A 22,838-nucleotide genomic window follows, 5' to 3' on the forward strand; every position below is an offset into this window, starting at 1 on the left:
GCAGAGGGGACGAGTGGTGGGGAGCTCCAGCTTGGTATGCCGCCATGAACCAGAGCCAGGGGTGGGGGTGGGGGTGGCTATGACAGAAGCTGGGTCCCGGGGCCCCAGGGGACTTGTGTCCCTCCTGTCCTCTCCCTCCTCACCTGCTTGAGTCCCTTCCACCCCCTCCCGTGGCCAGGAGCAGCCAGGGTCCTCCATGATGCTGTCTGCCTCTCCTGGGGTCCTGCCTGAGGCTGGCCCAGGGGACAGGGTTGTCCCCATTGCTGACCCCGTAAAGGGAGACTGTGCCTCAGGCCGCCCTCTGCTGCAGAGAGGACCTTGTCCACTCCTCGTCTTGGCTGGCAGCTCCAAGGGGGGGTCTCCCTGAGGTAGCCTGAGGAGGTACTTTGGGGTAAAGGCATTGTGGGGGCTCTGGGGGCGACACTCGGGGGACATGGCTACAGGAAGGAATGGAGGTACCTTGGGCCTGGGCCCAGGTGGTCTTGGGGCAGCCAAGGATGAAGCTGAAGAGATGCCCATGGGTGCCAATCCACAGTCCCTAGGGTCTGCACTCAGCAGTGACCCCCTGGGCCGCTCTGCAGGGTCACTGCCGCAGGCCCAGGCAGGGGGGCAGGCGGCCTGTGTGGAACCCTCTAGGGTCTCTGCTCTCTCTTCCCGGCCCCCAGGACCCTCCGTCTTAAGCTTCTTCCTCTCGGAGGGGAGCTGGTGCTCCACAGCCAGGGCCTGCCCAGGGCTACCACTGGCCAGTCCCGGAGTTCTCCGCAAAGGGGCCGTTGCTCCCTCTGCACTGCAGCTGACTCCCGGCTGGGGCTCCCCACAGTCTCCAGGATCGAGGAGCAGCTCTGTCCGTGACCCCAGCCTCCGGCTTAGAGAGAGGTGAGGGTTCTCAAGGCCCAAAGGGGAGGTGTCTCCGCCACCGAGGGCGGGGGACTCTGAAGCCTCACTGTGCCTGTGTTCCTCGTGGCCTCCTGATGGGGCCCTGCAGGACTCGGCCCCCCGGCCCCCCTGGGGCCCCAGCTCAGACCCAGAAGTCACGTCTGCGGGAGAGACAACATCCGCACTGACCGGGGTCCTCATGTCTCCACAACCTGGAGTCTTCGTGTCCCCACACAGGGTGGTCTTCGTGTCCCCACCCACGGGGGTCCTCGAGGTCTCTGCCCGAGCAGGCTCTGCCTGGGCTGAGGGGTCCTCCCCAGCCTGCTGTCCTCTGCAGTGCCCAGCTTTGCCTTTCCGGTAGATTCTTCGGAAGGTCTCATCCCCGTACACCTGCCACTTCTCCTGGGAGAAGAGCTTCAGCCTCCGCTGCCCAAGTCTCTTCCCGGTCGCCCGGCCCCTGCTGACTGCCCCGTCTCCTGCGGTGGACCTCGGGGGGACCTCTGTAGGGACTGTGGTCTCCCCTGAGGGCATGCCGGGCAGGTCCTCCACGGCAGCCTGCCGGACCAGGGCGCGGTGGTGACTGCTGGGGACAGCCGACAAGACTGGACCCGCGCTGCGGTCCAGGCGAGCAGGGGAGGGCCTGGGGCCACCCAGGCGCTGCCTGTGGGGGCCTGCCTCCTGGGGGTCAGGTGCCCACTCCCGCCATGTGTGGGTGCCCTCGAGGAAGGGCAGTGAGTTGCTCCTGGTGACAGACACGCACTGCGCAGTGGTGGAGAGCTGGGTGGGCACAGAGTGGAAGGACAGGGGTCTAGCTTTGTCGGGCGGGGTGCAGGGGGCCCCGGCGGGTCCAAGGGGGCCCAGGCGCCTGCGGCCGGGCTCCAGCGCGCGCATGTCGAAGTGGAAGGAGTCCCGGTAGGTGTAGGGCATGGGCAGGTCGATGCTGCCCTGCTTGGACAGCACGGTCTTGCGCGGCCGCACCGTGTCCAGCTGCGCGTCGTCCATCACCGCCTGGTTGTGCGAGATGAGCCGGGCGATGCGCTCCTCCAGCTGCCTCTTCCCCAGCTCGCCCGCGGGCCCCGGCTCGGAAGACCCCGCCTCGGAAGACCCCGCCTCAGACTGGCTGCGCAGGGGGCTGGTGGGCGCGGGGGGCTGCTCGGCGCTGTCCGAGCGGGACAGGTAGCCGGAGTCCGAGCTCTCGCACTTGCGCAGGCGGCCCTCCCAGCCCTTCTCCCGGGTGCTGGCCTGCTGCCGCTGCAGGGGACAGGGCGCGCTGGCCGTCGGGGACTGCTCATCTGGCAGCTTCCGCAGCGCCTCCCCGTCGGCAGACGCGCGTCCCGATTTGGGGTCCTGGCTATCGGCCCGGTCGGCCTCATCCGACTCGGAGGGGCGGCGCGCGTTGTTGAGGTGCGTCTGGGTGCGCCGGTGCTTGTACAGGTTGCTCTGCGTCTTGAAGGCGATGCCGCAGGTAGCACAGGGGAAGGGGCGCTCGCCCGTGTGCGACCGGATGTGCTTCTCCAGGACACTGGGCTTCAGGCAGTCACGGCCACAGTGTGGACACAGGTACCGGCCTGCGCTCCGCACCCTGCCAGGGCTGCCAAGCGAGGGCCCTGGTCCAGGTGACAGCACCGGCAGGGCCCCGACCAAGCTCACCGTCAGCACCGGGGCTGGTGCCTTCCCCACCTGCACTGGCCCAGGCCCCTCCGGCCGCAGCAGAGGGCTGAGGATGAAGGGCAGGCTGGCCCCGTCCAGGCCGCTGGGCCCCAGGGCTGCTCGAGGCTGAGGGGCCCCTGGGGACACCATGTGGTAGAGTGGGATGGGCAGAGCCTTCAGGAGCATGGCAGGGGCCAGGCCCTGCTCCCCAGGCAGAAGGATGGGGCCCAGGGTCAGGCGAGGTGAGGCCTGCCCGCTGGGGGTGCCAGGGGGGCCTGGAGCAGGCTGGTCCCTGGCGGGCCGGTCTCCATCCCACATGGTCCAGCGACCTGCGAGCAACAAGGGAGCATGATCATGCGGTCAACTCCCAGCTGACCACTGACTTCCGACACCCACGCCCACCCCAGACAGGCCCACCCCTGACCCAGGTCTGAAAGAGGAAGCTGAGGCCGCCACCACTCAAGGGTCTTGTCATGCAGCCGGCAGGTGGCCCAGCTGAGGCTTGAACCCTGCCTCTCAGGTGACACGGTCCAAGGGGACTCAATCTTGCCTGCAGGCCAGGTGCTACTGCTGGTCCTTGGCAACCGGCTTGGGGCCCAGGCTGAGGGGACACCTGGAAACCATGCTGACCTCCTTGGAAAGAAAGTCGTGCTGTATGTCAGTGGTCCCGGGGGATTCTGGGCCCTTGGGACAAGTCTCTGTGTCTCACTCGTTCCCTGGGACTCCGTTTCCAGGTCTGGGGAATGGGCAGGGAACCACTGTGGGGTTCGGGGTCTCTGCCCCTGAGTGAGGATGAGGAGGAAGAAAATTGACCTGAAGGTAGGGACTCACCTCACATCTACCAACAGGGAGGCCCTTCAGAAGCTGCCAGAAGAGCAGTCCCCGACGACCAGCATGGGCACTCACTCACTATTACGCCGAGAGTGATGCTTTTAATACAAGTGTGACCCAAAGGGAAGGTCTCACAGTACATCTGGATGGATTGCCCGGTGACAAATCAGAGGCCGAGAGGCAGGCCCGAGCACTCAGGGCCCATGGGGAAGTGAATGCCTCCGTGGGAAGGAACCAGCGGGCACAAATGAAACTGGCACGGCTCCTGTGCAAAAATGAGCCCTGTAGCTCACACGGGCGCACACAGACAGGCCGTTTAAGCCGTGAGGGCCCTGCCATTTCAACACCCTTCTTGACCTACGTCTCCTACTGCTCCCGCCCCTCTAATTGAAACTCTTCATCTCAGTGGGGCTCTGAGGAGGGTGCTGGTTGTGATAGGTTTATTGTGCCAACCTGGCCAATAGGAACATGTGGGATTTATCAGGTCGCAGTTTGATTGGAAGGTAAAGAGATAAATGGCTCTACAAGGCCTACCCCCACCTCGCTTGCCCTCTGATGATCAGACCAGCATGCTGCTGCTTGAGCTAGCCCGTTCTCTGCCTCAACCTGTGTGCTACACCACCTGCAGGCCCAGCCAACCTGTGGATCATGTTATTAGAGCTTGAGGCTCCTTCAAGACCTGCTTCTCCATGCTGCTGGTGTGTACATTGCTTGAGCTTGAGGTTGGTGGATCCTGTCACCTTGCATTGCTTGAGTTTGATATCCCATCGGCCTTCTTTGCTAAGCTCCCAAGCTACTGACTGTTGCTGACCCACCCTGAAGTTTGCTGCCTGAGGGCTGATTCTGCCTGCCTTGCCCGGGGGAGGACTCCACTGTCTGCTTCCCTGACCTTGGACCGGCAACTCACGAGTCAAAAGACTTTCATAACATTAACTGTTCCACGAAAGTGATTTAAACTGAGCCCTCTGTACTGCTGTGCGGACTAATTAGCTGTTATATTCCTTCTCTCTGTGTAAATCTATTCTCTTTCATATAATCATAAATGTCCTGGTTTTGTTTCTCTAGAGAACCCTGCCTAACACAATTGGTACCAGAAGTGGTTCTAGAGAAACCTGATCATCAATATGGCTTCTTGCATTGCTTCTCCAGCCTGATTAGGCCTAACAGCACTGAGCATGCGGCCTCTACCCCTAAAGACATGGATAAGTCTGCCACTATTACTAATCCATGGTGGGAAGTCCCAGAGCCAATATCCGCAGTATCACCACCAATAGATGAAGTGCTGGTGAGAAGAGAGGCTCTGGGTGATCCTGTGTTTGATATTTTCCAGCAGTTTTGTCAGGATGAGAAGTACAGGGAAGCTGGTTGGCTCCTTACAATAGAAAATGTGATCAAGGAAAGGGATCATCCCAGACCCTCAGAAGCACGTCTCAAATGCCGAATGACAGACCTAAAAACTTCTGCATGTGCCACAAAGGAGTGTCCTCTCTCCACTAGTAATAGAGCTGACATTGCCGAAAAACACATCCAGAGTCTCACGCCAGTTGCTGCATTACAGCATCAGCTGACTTGCAAGTCTAGAACAGTGTCTGGTACTAAAGTGAGGGCATTAATTGGAGAGAACTGGGATTCTAAAACATGAGATGGGAACATATGGGTTGATGATCCAGAAGAGGAGGATATTAAGCCCCTAGAGCAGGCGTCCTCAAACTCCCGCGGGCTACATGCGGCCCACTGAGGACAGTGATCCAGCCCACGAGGTGTTTTTGCCCTGTTTGGTTTTTTCTACTTCAAAATAAGATATGTGCAGTGTGCATAGGAATTTGTTCATAGTTTTCTTTTAAAAACTATAGTCCGGCCCTCCAATGGGTCTGAGCAACAGTGAACTGGCCCCCTGTTTAAAAAGTTTGAGGACCCCTGCCCTGGAGTCAATTGAGCCACCCCAGTCAATAGATCCACCCTCCCACCTGAGGGGGTTAATCCACTATCAGTAAAACAACCCACACCTGAGCAGAACAACCAACCCGGTCAAGCTGAGATGCCAGGTGGGGCTGCACCTGGAGCATTGCCCGGGGGAGATGCCTTACAAGATATTGCTGAGCCCCCCACCCACCGGCCCCCAACCATTATAGACGTGCAAGTAAAATACGTCTCAGAAAGTTCTGAAAGGTGAGGTTCAGATAATGACTCAGGAAGGAGTGGGCTATACTCTGGAAGATCTGCTCGAGTTTTTGAATACATACAAGCAGAAGCCTGGGGGATATCCCTGGGAATGGTTACTAAGGGTGTGGGATACAGGTGCAAGGAATGTAACATTAGATCAGTCTGTCTTCCCTGACATGGGGCCTCTAAGCATAGATTCTTCTTTCAATGTCTCAGCAAGAGAGGTCAAAAGAGGATCTAATAGCTTGTTTGTTTGGGTCACTGGAGCATGGGCTGCCAGATGGCCTCGCTTAGACTAACTTGAGGTACCTGGCCTACCTTGGTACACTATAGAACAGCGGTTCTCAACCTGTGGGTTGTGACCCCCTTGGAGGTCGAATGACCGTTTCACAGGGGTCACTCAAGAGCATCGGAAAACACATAAATATGTCACACTATATAATTATGTATTGTTTTGTGATTAATCACTATGCTTTCATTATGTTTAATTATGCTCCATTTGTAACAATGAGAATACGTCCTGCATATCAGATATTTACATGACGATTCATCACAGTAGCAAAATGATAGTGATGAAGTAGCAACGAAAATAATGTTATGGTTGGGGGGTCACCACCACATGAGGACCTGTATGAAAGGGTGGCGGCATGAGGAAGGTTGAGAACCACTGCTGTAGACAAAGCATCCAAAAGCTTAGGGAAATTGGTACGTTGGGGAGGATCTATCAGAATCCCACAGACCCAAAAAGGAGTGTCCCAAGGACATACCTTCCCCACAACCATCAGGAACAAGTTTGTGAAGTGGCCCAGCGTTTCTGAAGACTCCTGTCATTGCTATTTTATGTGCGCCAGGACTAGCAGTGGGCACTGCCTCAAGGGAACTCTGACGTTTGCCCACAGTGGGGCTGATTGGGCCCCGTGGTGGTAGGGGGCAAGTGTCAGCACTGAATCAACAGAGATGGGGTGGGCGTGGTTATCATAATGGGCAGCGAGGTGTCCAGAGTAAGCAGGTTGGACTTAGGGCATTGGCTACTTGGCCACGGTGCCCCTAGGAGTGAAAAACATGGGAAACGTACAGAATATTTACGTGACCTGTACAAGCAGAAGAGTGCTAGATCCAGTAAACAGCAGTTCAACTCAAATCACCAGAACAGACAGTCAAGACCCCTCCATCAGTCCCCAGACCTGAGCCAGTCGACCGACGCACAACCCCTTGAAGGAGGGGAAGGGCACATCCCTCTGAAGGAGGACCCTGCTACGTGGGAAAGGTAGCAGCTGTCCACTTGGGAGGAAGTAGTCGCTGCAAACCTCATGCACAGCACGGGGGATGGGGGCTAGTGTATCTCACACATCACGGCTTATACACCAAAGCCAAGTTGACTGCTGCTGAGACCATTCCAGCTCTTGTGACCGAGGACAGAGTGGAGCCACCCCGGCGACTTCCCAAGGCTGCCATCTCACGGGAACAGAGAGTAGCATCTTGCTCCCTGGAAGGAGACCCGCCGACTTCTCAGCGAGAAGCTGAGCTCTTGAAACACAACAACAATGTAGGATATGAAAATAATCATCTATAACTTATCAAGGGTTTGTGAGGGAGGGCGGGCAGGGGAGGGAGGGGAAAGAACTGGGGAGCTGATATCAGGGGCCCAAGTGGGAAGAGAATGCTTTGAAAATGATGATGGCAACATATGTGCAAATGCGCTTGACACCCTGGATGAATGTATGGATTGTGATAAGAGCTGTAAGAACCCCCAATAAAAGTATAATAATAAAAAAAAGACGGTGCCCGCCACTAGGCTCCTGTGTTCAACACGAGCATGATGAAAAGTTGAATGACATGAATCTGAAGTTAAATGGGTGCTACAACACACAAGGAACTCCACCCTCGCAGTTCATCTCTTCCCGTGTCTTGTCACACCTCACCAACTCGAGAATGTGTGCGATGGCGTGAGGCACTAAGACCAAGAACCGGCGAGCTGTGGGGTGCCACCAGGAGACCCCACATGAGGCAAGCACAGGTCGGGGGAGAGAGACAAGGCTGAAATAAACGTCAGACGGGACTGGGCAACCTGCTCTTGAATGCAGAGGAACTGCGACAAAAGGAAGGAAGCACGAAGGTTGAGAAGTGAAGATTTCGAGGACCGCTGGCGAAGGCAAGGTGAGATCTTATTGTGGAAGGTGCGAGGCCCTAGAAGTAGACAACCACAGTGGGGAAACAAACGTGACGTTTCCCAAACAAAGAAAAATTCAAGTTGTGATAGCGAAGGATTCTATGAACACAATATTAACAGACACCCCCAAACTCAGTCCCATTGCCATCAAATCAATTCTGACTCCGCAGTTCTCAACCTGTGGGTCGTGACCCCTTTGGGGGTCAAGTGACCCTTTCACAGGGGTCACCCGATTCATCACAGTAGCAAACTGACAGTGATGAAGTGGCAATGAAAATCATGTTATGGTTGGGGGTCCCCACCACATGAGGACTGTATGAACCTTCGCGTCACAGGAAGGTTGAGAACCACTGATTGTACGTGGTTCCGGAGCCACGAGGGCATTTCTTTCACCTCGGCAGCAGCTGGTGTGTTTGAGCCGCCAGTCTTGTGGTTAGCAGCCCAATGCTTACCTGACAGGAAGCAAAGGAGATGGTGGGAAGGGAAAAAAAGACATGGCAGGAAAACACCGAGTCACTGGATCGAGATAATTGACAATGACCACTCTCTTAAACACCTCAAGAGGGGACAGAACCAGAGAACATTATGCTTAGCAAACTTAGTCAAGTTTACATAAGTAAATATTTAATAGCATCATGACAAGGAAAAACCAAGAAAGAGAAACATGGCTCTCATACCAAAAGAGAAGACTTTGATGACTACGAGGAGGCTAGGGATGGGGTGGGAATGGGCAGAGGGCAGCGACAGGACATCGAGGGGGCAAGGAGGGAGGATTGGCGGGGTGGAGAAAGAGAAGCACTTTCATGTAGCGTTTAATGGGACTTTAATGGGACATGGCTGCTCATTTCATTGGTTGAGGTGGGCTGTGTAATGATATACAGTGCGCTTCTTTAAAACCGAAAAGCAAGTCCCTCCCTGGCCCCTTAGACCTAACGATGGGCCTGTGTGGCTGAAAAGACGAGGAGAAATGGACCTAAAGTCATTAGTGTTAACTAAGTTCGTTTCAAATATATGGGGAAGAAATGATTGGCACTCAACCATGTCAAAAGGCAACGTCAAAACCCAACGTTACTGAATGAAAATTCCAAGCTGCGTTGAAGGCATCAGTGGAAAGCAAGACACCAGTAATTGACAGAATACCACCTGAAATATTTCCACAAACTGATGTCGCACTGGACATACTCATTTCGGGCATGCATCCCCAGACACGTGGAAGATAACGACCTGCCAACAGGCATGAAGAGATCACAGTTCTGCCCATCCCAACGAAAAGTGGTGCCACAAAACGCAGATGATACTGAACAATCTCATTCACATCACCACACAAGTAACGTGTGTGCCAGAGACCGTTCAAAACTAGATGCATCAGTGCCTCAAATAGGAGCTACCAGGAAGTCAAACTACATTCAGAAGAGGATGTGAAATGAGTGAGGACTATCGTTACTGATACCAGAGGGCTCTTAGGTAAAAGCAGAGAATTCTAGCAACATGTGTCCCTGGGTTTGGTTGGCTATGCAAAGACATTCAGCTGGGTGTATCTTCATAAACTATAGATTGTGAAGAATGACAATTTGCAGAACACTTAACCGTGCTCACGTGGAGCTGTACAGAGACTGAGAGGCATCCCCTCAGCCAGAACAAAGAAACCCTGTGTGGTTTAAAGTCAGGAAAGGTGTGCGTTAGAGCTGCGTCCTCTCACCATACTTCTTCCATCTGTGTCCTGGGCAAAGAAAGAATCAGAGGAGCTGGGTTGCACAAAGAACTTGGCGGCTGGATGTGAGGACGCCTTATTCACAGATGACAGACAGCCTTGCTTCCTGAAGGTGAGCTGGACGGACTGAGGAATTCCGCCTCAACAAACAGAAAACCCAATCCCCTAATCCTCACAACGGGGCCAGTAGACAACTTCAAGGTAGAAAAGACTGAAGCGGTCAACGCGTTCCTCTTACCTGGATCAGCAACCAGCGGCGCTGATGCCAAGGGCTCAAGCAGAAAGCAAATGTTTTGAGAATGATGAGGGCAACAAATGTACAAATGTGCTTGACACACACTGGATGGATGGATAGATTGTGACAAGAGTTGTACGAGCCCCCAATAAAATGATTTTTTTTTAAAGAAAAGAAATGACACGGTTTTTCATTGGGCGAATCTGCTCCAGAAGATCTCTTTAAAGTGTTTAGTGAAAAAAGATGTCCCCTTGAAGACAGGTGTGTCTGAGCCAGGCCATGGTGTTTGCAACACCAGGAGGTATCGTGTCCATGTGGAAGCTGGCCAGTGGCTAAGGAAGACTGTAGAAAAACCGATGCATGGGAATGATGCCGTTGGCAAAGAATATAGGAAATGCCATGGACTGGCCGAAGAATGACTCCGTCTGTCTTAGAAGAAATGCAGGCAGAATCACTGCTTAGAAGCCAAGTTGAGAGGTTTTGTTTTAAGTACTTTGGACTTGTCATCAGGAGGGGTCCGTCTGTGGAGACGGCCATCATGCTTGGTAAAGCAGAGGATCGACAAAAAGAAACAGACATATAACAAGAGGGGTAGACAAAGGGGCTGCACTAGGGAGCTGTGGTGGTGGTTACACAATCTAGTGTCAATTGAAGGATTAAGAGTGTAGGGGTGGAGTCTAGCCTGTCAATTAGGATATAGCCAATGAGGCCTCTGTGTGGGCCTGGCCTTCTCCTAAGGATTCTGGGAATTCCTGTATTCCTCCTTGGAGGTGGGAGACACTCTATTGACTCACTCTCTGGGATTCATTGCAGCTGACAAGACACAGGGAACTACGCTAGTGCCCTTAGCTGGAGAAGCCATATGGAAACCCCTGCCAGCGCTGAGATGCTTACAATACCACTGGATCCGCAAGACTTCCCACCCGCTGGCCTGTGATCTTCCTGCATTCGATGTCATGGCATGTGTTTCGTGAGTCTGAAAAGTAATTTATAGACTGGTATCAGATATAAGGGCTAATATCGGACTTATGAACTTGATCTGGACTCTACTGGAATGTTTTCTCAATATTCAGTTGCTTTTGTACATAAACCTCTTTCTTATATACATGAGTGTGTCTATTAATTTGTTCCTCTAGTCTACCCAGACTAACACAGCTGTGTACAGCATCCATTGTGAGTCCGGCACAGGACCAGGCAGTGTTTTGTTCTTGTGCTCGTGGGTGACTATGAGTTGGAACAGACTTGACACCACTCAACAACCACCACCATTGGGAGAAAGGCGACCTGGTGACATAATGGTCAAGCACTTGACTGCTGACTAGAGGGTTGGCGGTTCAAATCCACCCAGCAGTTCTGTTGGAGAAAGACTTGCTTCAGTAAAGATGTTAGCCAAGAAGCCCCTGTGGGGCAGTTCTAATCTGTCACACTGGGTCTCTGGGAATGAGAATCAACTTGACAGCAGGCACCAGAGGGGAGAATGGAAGATAGGTGCGGGCCTACTAACCACCCTCTGTTCTTAGAAAATCCCTCCGGCAGCCTTCAGACGTCTCAGCACTCTGCTACCTGCCAGGCCTCCTTCCTCACAAAATCGGAGACCTACTTTCTTGAGGAAAGATCAGAAGCAAACGTCTTTAGAGAATCCCAATGGCTACTTGAATTCATGGGCACAGATGTGGAAAAGGAGCCCTGGTGGCGTAGTGCTTGTGAGTTGGGCTGCTCACTGCAAGGTCCGCAGTTTGAAACCACCATCTGCTCCTTGGGAGAAAGACAAGGATATCCACCCACAGAAAAAATGAAACAGGACCGATCCCTAGACTTGCGTGGCAAGCCTAAATCTACGCAGGTCCTGGGAGGAAACGATGGGGCCTGCATAGTGTTTGCATATAGCGCACGGGACGCTGCTCGTGGAAGATGAAGGCGTGGGAAGTGGCAGGGTTTGGCAAAACAAACAAGAAAAGTATCATGTGTACATTATTTCTACAAGACGATGGTAATGTTTGGTAAAACTAGCTAACAGATATAACAACAAATGCACAAATAGCGGAAGATAAGTTAGTTCATTGAGACCTTATAAAAACTAAACACTGATCCTCATCAACAAAATCTGTGAGAGCCTAGAAAGACATATCTATATGTGCATACACATGCAGATGCCCGTGTAGATGCGGACAAGGCTGCACACCCTTCTCAGACATCACCAAGCATGGTGTGAGAATGGTTTTCTGGGTTTCAAGGGTTAGATCCTCAATCGAGACCACAAAGTTCATTCTCTGCATCCCAGTCCGGGGAGTAACGTCTGGGGACTTCAAAGGCTTGTGAGCTGCCTCAGATACAACGCTTGGTCTGTGCTCATCAGGAACCAATAAGAAAGAAGGAAACCAAGTTTCAGAGGAGAAACCTTGCAGATCACAGCCCAACCCGTAACCGCGACACCACCCGCGCTCCTGGAGCATAAGCGAGCCTGTAGAACTGATTGCCTACATGAGCCACAGCCTCATCTGCCCTGAGACCAACGGAATTGGACGGTGCCCTGCTATCACTACAGACCATTCTCAGCAGAGTCAAACAGATGGACCCAGATAGGATAGGGGAAAGGATGCAGAGAGAACACTTTACATTCTTCTACAGTCCAGACTTACCAGACTGGTTGAGGCTACAGGACTTCCTGAGAACATCGCCCTGAGATACTCTTGAACCCTTGAGCCAAAACTCTGCGCTAAGTCCCCATTTAGTGTGAGCAGAGCAAAGGCTATCACTGTGAACACGGAACTCCATCCGCAGCAGGTTATGCAGGGAGCATCAATGCTGGGAGGGTCGCACACCTCAGAATGGTCAACCACTTCAGATCTAAAGGGCACCGATCCAAGGACAGAGTCCCGAGGGCAGGAGAGCAGGAGGGATGGAAACAGGACACCCCAGGACGAAGCGGGATACGTGAAGTTCCACTGTGGGGACTGCAATCAATGACAGGAAACAAAATGTACACGCCTTGCTGAATGGAGAACTGATCTGCCCTGTAGACTGTCACCCAATCCACGTTGTTAAAGTTTTGCTTTCATTTGGTCTTTGCATCTATGTGAGACCAACGGTCAATGGTTGCTCTAGTGCAAAGACAAGAAGGCGGGGGCTAGAGAGCAAGGAAACGGTGGTGCTGGCAATGGAGCACCCGGAATGGGATTGACCAGCGTGTCCGCATGTGTGGAAAGCAAACCTAACGTCACTGAACAACCGGCGCATACACTGTCGGACAGAAACCAAATTTTCTGGGTAAACGTTCGCCGAAAACACAATGGATATAATTTTCCAAATAAATAACTATTTCTCTCTCTCTCTCTTTCTTATTTCATACAAGGGACCCTGGAGGAGACAGCCTTGGGGAAAGACGGGAAATGTCTTCAACAAAAGGAACTTTTCAGGGAACTTGGGAGCTGACACTGGTGCTGGGAGATGAGTTTCCCCAGCGTCCATCTGCCCTGGACCACCAGCCCCTCCACCAGGCAAGGGGGCCTGGGGATCCTTCCTCTCCCCGGACCCCCATCACTTGAACAACAACAAAGGAACAAGGTCATTACCAATGAGAAGAGATCATTATTGCCTAAAAACCACGAACATAGATAACTATTCATTTCTCGGCTGCACACCTGGGTCGTATTTAATTTTGCACACCTGGGTGGTGTGGTCCCAGACTGGAGGAAAGATCCTGTGGTTTAAGACCTGGGTCTCAAGGCCCTTGGTCTGATCCTTTACATTCTACTCTGTGCCCCCAACTCCATGAGGCTGAAGCAAGGACCTCCCATGTCAAGGGTGATGTTGGAACCAGTTGAGGTAACCCAGTGAGTAGCACCAATGAGTCAGGTCAGGGGGGTGTTGAGGTGGCCAGTGTCCCTCTGCCGAAGGCCATACTTGTGCCTGGAAGCCCTCTCCCGTCCCAATAATGGCTCCTAGCCCTTGCCTCTTGGTCTTGGGGTGAGGGGGCCACTCTCTATAGTCCTGAAAAGTTCCACTACCCCCACACAGGCCCATGTCCTTTGCAACTAGCCTCCTAGCCCTGGTGATGTAGTGGGCTATGCATTGGGCTGCTCATCACAAACTCAGCAGTTCAAAACCTCCAGCTGCTCTACAGGAGACAGATGAGGCTTTCTGTCCAGTAAAGATGTACGGCCTCAGAAACCCACAGAGGCAATTCTGGGCCGTCCTGTCGGGTCCCTGCGAGTCAGAGCCAACTCGAGGGGAGTGAATTTGGTTTGGGTTTTGTGACTCTCCTGTGAGGGCAGGGCTGGAGCACCCAGTTCCATGTGGAAACCCCAAGTGTCATTCTCGGCAGGTGCCCTTCATGCACTGCCACCCTCTGGCAGCTAACAGTGCTGGGGTGCTGAGCAGGGTCCCACAGGGCTCCCAAATGAACGTGAGGATGGCACGGGACCGGGCGCTGGTTTGTTCTGTTGAGCACAGGGTCGCTGCGAGTCAGAACCAACGCGCTGGCCCCTAAGAACAACAAGGAAGCCATCACTGCTCCTCTGCAGCCCCCTCCCCAGCCAGCAGCCAAGTCTTCCTCTGGGCCTCACCCCTCGGCCATGGGGTCCCTGGGCCTCTGCCTCGATGGACCGGGAAGCCTGCCTGCTGCTGCCTCGCGGTGCTGCTCCTCTGCTCCGTCTGTTTCTTTGCCTTTGCCTTAACAGCAGCCGCTTTAAAAGCAGCCCCATCCCGGGCAAACCCGTCCGAGGTGGTCCTCCTCTGGGGCACATCAGCAAAGAAAGGACTTCCGTTATGGGGTCCCGCTCCCATTAGGGAGACAAGCGAGGAGTGGTGCTTAAGGGGAAGCACTCGCTGCATGAGAAAGTGGCATGAGCCCTAGAAAAGGCACACGTGTGAGGGGAGGAAAGGAGTGTGGGAAGGAGGGAGGATTGGGCTCCTGAGTCCTATGGAGAAGGAGATGTTCGGGCAAATGCTTGACGCTGCTGATGGCATGAGCACCCGGACACCTGGAGGAAGACTCTCCCAGGAAGAGGTCCCAGTAACAGACAGGTGGCTGGAACGTTTGCAGCACAGCCCAGAACCCTGCAGGGGCTCCACGCAGAGCCCCTTGCCTGCTGCAATGCTTGGGGCAAATCTTTTATTTCAGGGGGACTTCATCTCTCCAGCTGCACAACAGGGAGGAGAATGGGCACAGGCTGACCTCAGAGGGCTTCACCAGAGGCACCACGCTTGTGCAGAAAAGACACACACGTGTGTGTCTAGGGTTGTCGGGGTGCTCGTCCTATCCAGCAGCTGGGAGACAGCATGAACAGGGAGGGCAGAGCCATCGCTAAGGGTCACCCTCCATCTGTCCGCCATGGAGTGCCACTTTGCTGGCCATCCTGTGGCCCCAGAGCAGCTCTAGCACCCTGGGCTGGCCTCTCCGGGGGGTGACTCCTTGCTACTGAGACAAAAACAACAGAACAGAGCACAGCACTGCACGACGAGACCCCGGGGAGACTAGACACAGACTCGTTTGCTGATGGTGTGACATCATTCCAGTCAGAGTATTGCATTTGTGACAGTCTGTCGTTTTATGTCCTTACAAGAATGCGCCAGGATAATAGCAAACAGATTCCGTGTTGGCTTCGTTATGACCGCCACGATGGATGCTTTTCCATCGTCCGTAAAACACAGGTAAACCTCTTCCTGGGGCTCTGCTCCCAGCCAAGTCCATCTAGCATCAGCTGTGCTTCCAGTAGTCCTTCTGAAGCTTCACTTCATGATTCCACGCCCTCTTCAAATCCTGCTCACATTCCTGGTACCTCCACGTCGGTGGACTGCCGCCAGGAGGTTGTTGCTATCTTGTGAAAGTCGTGTTATTATTTAACCACTTCCGTGGATAAGGGGCACAAATAGGGATCTCTTCTAGTGGACTGTCCAGAGCACTGACTTCCAGATTGCTGGGCGTGGACAAGTGAGTGCTTGCAGCATTGCACTTTCGGTTAGAACATCTCCATCGGTGCACCATCAATTCCTGGTGCCTTCCACCAAGGCGTTTAGCATCAAGCCTTCTTGACCATATGCTACCTCCTGAAATGGATGGATGATGTCAACCAGTTCTCTTTGGTCCAGTGACTCTTTCGAGGCTTCCGCATCATTCGATGGTTCTCCCCATGGATCCTTCAATACTGTAACTCCAAGTTTGAGTTTTTCTTCAGTTTTTTCAGCGTTAGAGGTGCTGAGAAGGTTCTTCCCTTTGTTGCCGTCTCGCTGGGAAGCTCTGCACGCTTCATTGTCATGCTCTTCTTTGTTGTCTCAAGCTCTTTTGAGGGCTTCTGGTGGATTCTTCTTGTGCCCTTGTCTCCTATTGAATCTAGGTGCTCTACCTTTACACGCGCGTGTCAGCATGTCTCCTGACATTCAGTCTGGTCTTTTCCTTCTTTCCTGTCTCTACTGACCTTGGGCTTTCTTGGGGAATGATGTCCTTGATGCCACGCCACAACTCTCCTCACTGGTCCTGCAAGGTCAAGGCATCACATCTGTCCGGGAGATGATCTCTGGCGTTGGGTGAAAGGACTTGAAGTCATACTTTGGCTCTGGTGGAACGGTTTCATTTTCTTCCACTTCAGTTTGAACTTGCCTATGAGCACTTGCTGGGCTGCCTGGCTTCGTTCTGCCCGGACGATCTTGAACGCCTTTCTCTTCTCTTTCCACAGGCATCATTGGCTGGATTCCTGTGCGATCCATCCAGCAGGTCACGCTTGCGTCAGGCTGTATTTCCAATGCCAGCAGGGTCAGGCACGGTGGGCATGTTTCAGTGGCACTTCCAGACTCAAACTGACTAGGAAGAAGGACCTGGAGGCCACCCCACCCGGCCCAAGAAACCCTCTGCTCATGCCAGAGCATGGCCTGCCGAGGGCCGGAAGTGCACCCAGTGGGAAGGCTCTCGGGTGCGCACGGACTGCGAGGGTGAGTTCAAGCGCTGGATGACAGTAACAACGGCACAGGAGCGGGCCACGTTTCATCTGTTGTTCCCAGGTCTCCTACCCTGAGCTGCCTCCAGTGGGTGGCAGCCACACCAACAAACGTCGAGGGTCCCCAGCTGACCCTTGGAGCGACACCGACGTAGCTGGCACTTTGCATGGCCTGTTTTAAATCAGCCGGTTTCCCTGAACTTATGAATCTGGACACTGGGGTGGCACACCGGTAGAGTTCTCCCTTCCACTGGAGAAACCCAAGTTCAATTTTCAGCCTGCGCACCTCAAAGGCAGCCACCACCTGCCTGCCCACTGCTGCTCTTAGACAGGTGTCCACAGAGCTTCTGGGCTAAAATCAACGCAGGAGACAAGCGTGGCAATCGACGTCCCCAAAGCAGCCAATGGGGCTCCAGTCCCATGGGGCGTGGCCTTGCCAGGAGTCAAAGTCTGACCAATGGCAGCTAAAAACAACCAGGTAAGAGCAAGCTCTGTCCTTGCCCTGAGCCGAGTGACCACTGGAGACATCAACAGTCGAGGTACAAGGGGGACTCCAACAAGTTGGTGGAGATTTCCCATGATGCTTTCATTCCATTTCCATGCCAACTTCTCACAGCCTCAGAGATGCCCGGCAGATTCCGTTCCAGACAATGGCGAGAGCTGGCACATTGAGAGAAAGGACAGGCTTGGTGCCCTGGTGGCGCAGTGGTTAAGCGTTGGGCTGTTCATCGCCAGGGTGAACCCACCCACCGCTCCTCGGGAGAGAGCCGCAGCTTCCTTTTCCCTGTGCAGTTACAGTCTCGGAAGCCCATGGGGGCAGTGCTACCCTGTCCTGGGGGGCCTCCGCTATGGGCAGCATTGACTCCATGGCTGTGAGCTGAGAAGGAATGCTTGTGATGTCATGGCACGTCCGTCTACCCAGGACCGCTGGCAGCCCCATCCGTAAGTGTCAGACTGCTGAGAGCAAGGCCAGCGGTTCAAATCCACCAGCTGCGAGTTTGATGGCAGGCTGAGTCCTCCCAAAGCCTGTGCCAAGCCTGCAGGGCCGTCTGCGAGAGGGTCTGCGTCAGACTCGACAGGAGGCTTGTTTCCTTCGCTGGATTGGTGTTGGTTTCCAGCCCTAGCCCGATGGGGCGTGTTGAGACTCAGCAACCGGAACCACGTGAGCACATGACGGGGAAGAACGGGGACAGCAGGCTTGTTCCACCTGGGTCGCCTCGAACCGGACAACAAGCTAGCCTGTGGACGGAGGGCTTCGTATGGGTGTCCCCATCCAGCTCTGCTGATGTCCTTGGAGTCCACCCCAGCTGCACAGCTTGACCACCTCTGCCCGGCCAGTCCCAGAAGGCCAGGGCACACAGCTCAATCCCACACCTCCAGACAAGGACTCTCGGGAGCCTCTTTACAAGATCTAGGTCCTTGAAATGCTCCCTTTAACTCCCTGGGCTGTGTGGTCCTGATCTAAACCAAGGGGCTCAGGCCCACTTGTTGGGAGGCTGGGAGAAGACGGAGGCGGCTGGGTGGGGTGGGAGGGGGCATCCTGCAGACTATCTCAGGCTCTCTCACGGTGGTCTCCTCTCTTGGCAATCAGACACCCCCACCCGCCCCAACTGCCTGCTTCATGATGCTCGTGTCTCTACCCCGGGAAGGTCTCACTGGCTGACACCCCAGCCCCAGACTCACTGGCGTCTTTGGGGGCGGCCCCCTCCCAAGGAGTGTCTCCTTCAGGGCCACCCCCTCCTCTGACTTCCTCACTTCAATCCAACTAAGGAAGCGAGCCTCCTCCCGGCCTCTCAGGCGCTGCCCACCGACCGCAGGGTGACCGCAGACCTCGGCGTGGGACCCGGTTCACATTCGCCTTGTCGCCATAAATACCCACGTCCCCCCGGAGTTGAACAGCAGGGCAGTTCGAAGGCGCAGTATTTTAAACTGCCCGTGACGTTTCTTCTGTTTTTCCAAGTCCGCGGCTGTTATCTTTTTCCTAAGTCGCATCCTGCCTCTCAGCGTATCTGAGCAGATAACATCGCTCGCTTGGTTTGCCCGGAAAGATTTGCTGCGGGAAAGGAGCGGCTTGTGCCCCTCGGACCTTGCCCGCCTCGGCTTATCTGCAACCCCCCAGCCCCGGGTTATTTTGGAGACTGGGAACCGGAGTCTGACTGCGTATAAATACATGGTCAGCTTGGCCCCTGTAAATCTCATTGAAAAATGCCACCCTGGGGTGACTGATGGGCGAGAGGGCTGTAAATCATATTTCCCCCGAATGCGTTCATGTTTAGATGAGACAGACTGTGTTGGCTGGGGTTTTTTGTTTCGTTCTGTTTGGGTTTTTAAACTCCCAGACCCAGGGTTCTCACCTTCTGTTTCATCGAGAACACAAACAAAACTGTTCCAGGAGCAAGGGCTGGCCTCCTAGGATGCGGCCATTTCAAAACCGTGGAGGTGGGCCTGGGTTCCGCCGGCCACCATGAGCCGTTCCAATCATGGCGCCAGGAGCCTTGGCGGTGCTGAGCCCACGGGAGAAGTGCTGGGTGGGGTCAGGCCAGTGTTGGCGTGTCCAGGCTTAACGACAGGCAGGTCACTGAGAACCTCGGGCTGGAGGAGTTTGCCGGGCAGTTTCAGGAAACGTTTGAGATGGCCCCTGGTGTGCAGCCTGGCACAGGCCTTATGAAGAGCGAGGTATTTGCAGTCCAAGACACTGACTTGCCCCCAAAGGTGGCCGAGTTGTCTCTACCCAGCCCACCTCTTTCTTACCTGCCCGCCAGGAGCCGGGTCCTCTTGGCCCACAAGGCGTCTCGGCCTCCTCCTCCATGGCTCCTTCCCTGTCGCCAGCATCTCGCCAGAAGGCAGCGAGATGCTCAGCGTGCCTCAGTGAGCCGTGGGCAGGAGCTGGCCCCTGGACCTTGGGGTCCACGGCGGAGGGAACGGAGAAAAACATCATTTCTCAGCATCTCAAGGAGGAGGCTCCAGCTGCGACGGAACTCGGGCTGGCTCCGCAAGAGGAAGTAGCTTGTTTTCTATACGTTACCTAATGCCAGGGTAGCACCCTTCAGAAAACAGGAAGAGGCAGATGCGGGGCGGGGGAGCGTGGGCAGACAGAGGGCCCAGCTGAGGCCTTGTTTGGTCCTGGTGTGGATGGAGCCGACAGTCTGCAGCCAGGGCGGCTGCCTGGGGAGGCAGGTGGGTGACCCCCAGCCAGCACCTGGCCTGCTGCTGTCCTGAGCACGGCTAAGCATGAGACTGAGAGGGGTGGTTTGCCCTGGTGTGGGCTCACTCCTGAGGGTCCCGGGCAAACATCTGCATGGCAGGGGGCAGCGGTGGGCCCCTCGTCAACAGCCTCTGCATCCTGCCTCTCAGTAAGAGGTCAAGCGTTTGGCCATTGCGGATTGATTGGACTCCTCACTCTTTGTCCAGCAGTCCACTCAGAGAGCATCTGCACAGTGAGGGAGGTGGCTCGGGGGCCGGCCCTTGGTTTGAGCCCCCGTAGCCAGGGCACTTCCTACCTGCTCTTGCGGATTTCGAAAGGAGAGAACGAGGGAGTGAGAGAGGGCAGCCACTCGGTCGCTATCTTTGAAAACATACTGTAATGATTCTAGGTGGAGAAGGCCCAGGGAGGGGTTACGTCTCCCATGTTAGCTTATAGAAAGAAGCTGATCTGGGCAGGGCATCTGTGGCCGCACAGAGCAGGTTAGAGGTGAAAGTGGAGAGGGCTGTCGTGCCATGAACTCTTCTACTCTGGTTTCCTGTCTCTTTCTAACCTAAGCTGTCACTTGTTCACTGGGGACAGGGGTACCTCCAGGAAGTGTTGTGGTTAAGTATCGGGCTGTAATCTACAAGGTCAGCAGTTTGAATCCACCAGCCAATGCATGGGGAAAAGACAGGGCTTTCTACGCCAATAAAGAGGTGGAGTCTTGGGAACCCATGGGAGCAGTTCTACCTGTCCTATGGGGTTGCTGAGCCAACATCGACTCTCGAGCAGTGAGTCTGGGGTTTGGGTTTGGTCCTCAGATCAACGAGGGCAACTGGAAAGAGGAGACGAGAGCTCAGTGGGCAGGGGAGTCCAGGTCCTTGGTAGGGGGGGCGGGCAGCTCAGAGGACATGGCCATTTGTACCCTGTGAAGAATGCAGTCTGTGTGCCTTGGCAGGGTGTGCTGTGACTGTTGCCACCACGGTTGAAAAAATGCACCTGTAGATCCAGCTGTCCCTGAATCTTTTGTTAGACTGGGTTCAGTGGGGTAGTTCATCTGGCAGCATGGGACTTCTTCCTGATGAGCCCCCGCCCACCCACCCCCAACACTCTAGTAGCTCCTGTGCTAGCCAATGGTAGTGTGCCCTTGATCGTGAGACACAGGCAAGCACAGCGACAGCATGTGGCAACTCAGCAATTATGGCCAAATGCGACTCCATTGTGTGGATGAGCCTCATCGTGCCCGTTTATTCCTGCGCAGCGTATCTCATCCAGCTGCTACCCAACAACCACAGGGTCAATGACCCAACAACCACAGGGTCAATGACCCAACAACCACAGGGTCAATGACCCAACAACCACAGGGTCAATGACCCAACAACCACAGGGTCAATGACCCAACAACCACAGGGTCAATGCCAGGCACAGGGCTGCTCCCAGGACCCTGGCAGGCGACTGAATCAAGTGCTGTGAGCGCTCAGAAGAAGAGGGCTTGGGGAAGCCCTCCTGGAGGCACTGGTAGCAAGCTGGGCATTGTAGGAGGAATGTGCGTTGGGTGGGCAGAAGAAAGAGCAAGAGGAAGTTGGGAAACGAACAGGCACAGGGTGAGAGACTTGGTTCCAACATACCTGCGGTGGAAGAGTAGATGGAAGCCCTGGCGGGACCAGTCTCCAAAACACCTGAAGCATCATTTGAGGAGGCTGGCCTTCCTCCATGGTCAACAAATAGCTTTAAGACCCCTGCTGCTAAGCAGAGCTGAGAGGAGGGCAGGTGGGTGTGCAGGGCCATCCTCACGTGCACTCCCCCAGCGGTGCCTCGTCAGCCTCAAAGTTTCCCGGCATGTGCACTTTGTTAAAGTAAACTGAGGGGGAAATCCCCCTGTGCCAGTGAAGCCATTGAAAAAGACAGGTAAAAACCACTGACCTAAGACCACTATCTCAGCCAAGGAAAAGGTAATCAGTGTATTCCACCCACACAGGGAATCTCATTTGGGAGTCTGGACGCACGGTCCTTCCCAGCATGGATGAACCATGGAAGCATCATGCAAGTCAAAGGAGCCAAAGCCAAAGACTGGCTACAGTACGGTCCCATCTGTATGCTGTGGACAAATCCATCGGGACTTGGTTAGGGGGTGCCGAGGCACTGGAGGTGGGGTTGGGGCGTGACAGCTGATGAAAGTGTTCTAGAATTAGGTACCAGTATTTTTAAAGAAAACGTCATGATAGAGAAAATGTCGAAGTTGTCAACGATTTAATTTGGCTTGGATTCACAACCAATGCTCAAGGAAGCAGCAGCCACATACCAAGGGCATGCACTGGCCCAGCACCCATGAAGCATGCAGCACCCTTCAAGATAGACGTCTTAAAACTCACCTCAATAGGAAAGAAATCACCTCAGTGCAGTCAGTGTTCAAGGTGGGGGGAGGGAGCAGATCACTTAGTAGATGCCATGCAACACTGTGCTAAGTTCACCCCCCAATCAGCAGACACTCCTGCCAGAATGATAAGTGAACCCGACTGGAAATTCAAGTCAAAATGAGGGGAGCAGGGGCTTGCATATCTCAGAGATGGTGATTCCATTTCTATTGGTGGGGAAACAAGGAGGAACAACCTCCCATCGGGGGGGAAAAAGCTTCACAGTACTTGCACAGAACCCCAGGAGAGGATATGTCCAGTGCTATGTTCCTAACTGTACACCTTTGACCTAGTTTCTATCCAGCTCTTGTGACCCAGACCGTGGACTATAGACTACTGGGACTGAGACTCTGATCTGTCGAGGCGCACAGGGTCCTTCATAGGCCACAGAAGGACTCGTGGCACTTGGTTAAATCTGTTGTCAACAGAGCTCTTTAAGCTGTTGGAGCGCAAGGACGTCACTTTGAGGACAACGACGAGCCTGGCCTGATCCGTGGTAGTTCCAATTGCCTCGTCTGCGTGTGACCATTGGACAGACAACGAACAAGGAGGCTGCAGGGGAAAAAACGGTTGTGTATGAATCATGGCGTTGGAGACGAATATTGAAAAGGCCGGTGGGCTGCCGGAAGAACAAACACACCTGTCTTGGAAGAAGTGCCGCCAGAGGCTCCT

General features: G+C 54.3%; 1 protein-coding gene across 1 annotated transcript in view; it reads right to left on the reverse strand.

Moving 5' to 3' along the window:
• Window positions 1–289: 289 nt before the first annotated feature.
• ZNF831 (zinc finger protein 831) overlaps window positions 290–22,838 on the reverse strand; it is a 54,173-nt gene continuing 31,624 nt past the window's right edge. Inside the window, exons 2-3 of the mRNA XM_045296937.1 lie at window positions 945–2,855; window positions 290–384 (exon numbers count right to left, since the gene is read on the reverse strand). Coding sequence (XP_045152872.1) covers window positions 290–384; window positions 945–2,844 — 1,995 coding nt within the window. The 5' untranslated portion in view covers window positions 2,845–2,855. The remainder of the gene's footprint in view (window positions 385–944; window positions 2,856–22,838) is intronic.

Source organism: Echinops telfairi, unplaced genomic scaffold, assembly GCF_000313985.2.
Source record: "Echinops telfairi isolate 266 unplaced genomic scaffold, ASM31398v2 ScPeMD7_7414;HRSCAF=8452, whole genome shotgun sequence".
In the NCBI taxonomy this organism is placed as follows: domain Eukaryota; kingdom Metazoa; phylum Chordata; class Mammalia; order Afrosoricida; family Tenrecidae; genus Echinops; species Echinops telfairi.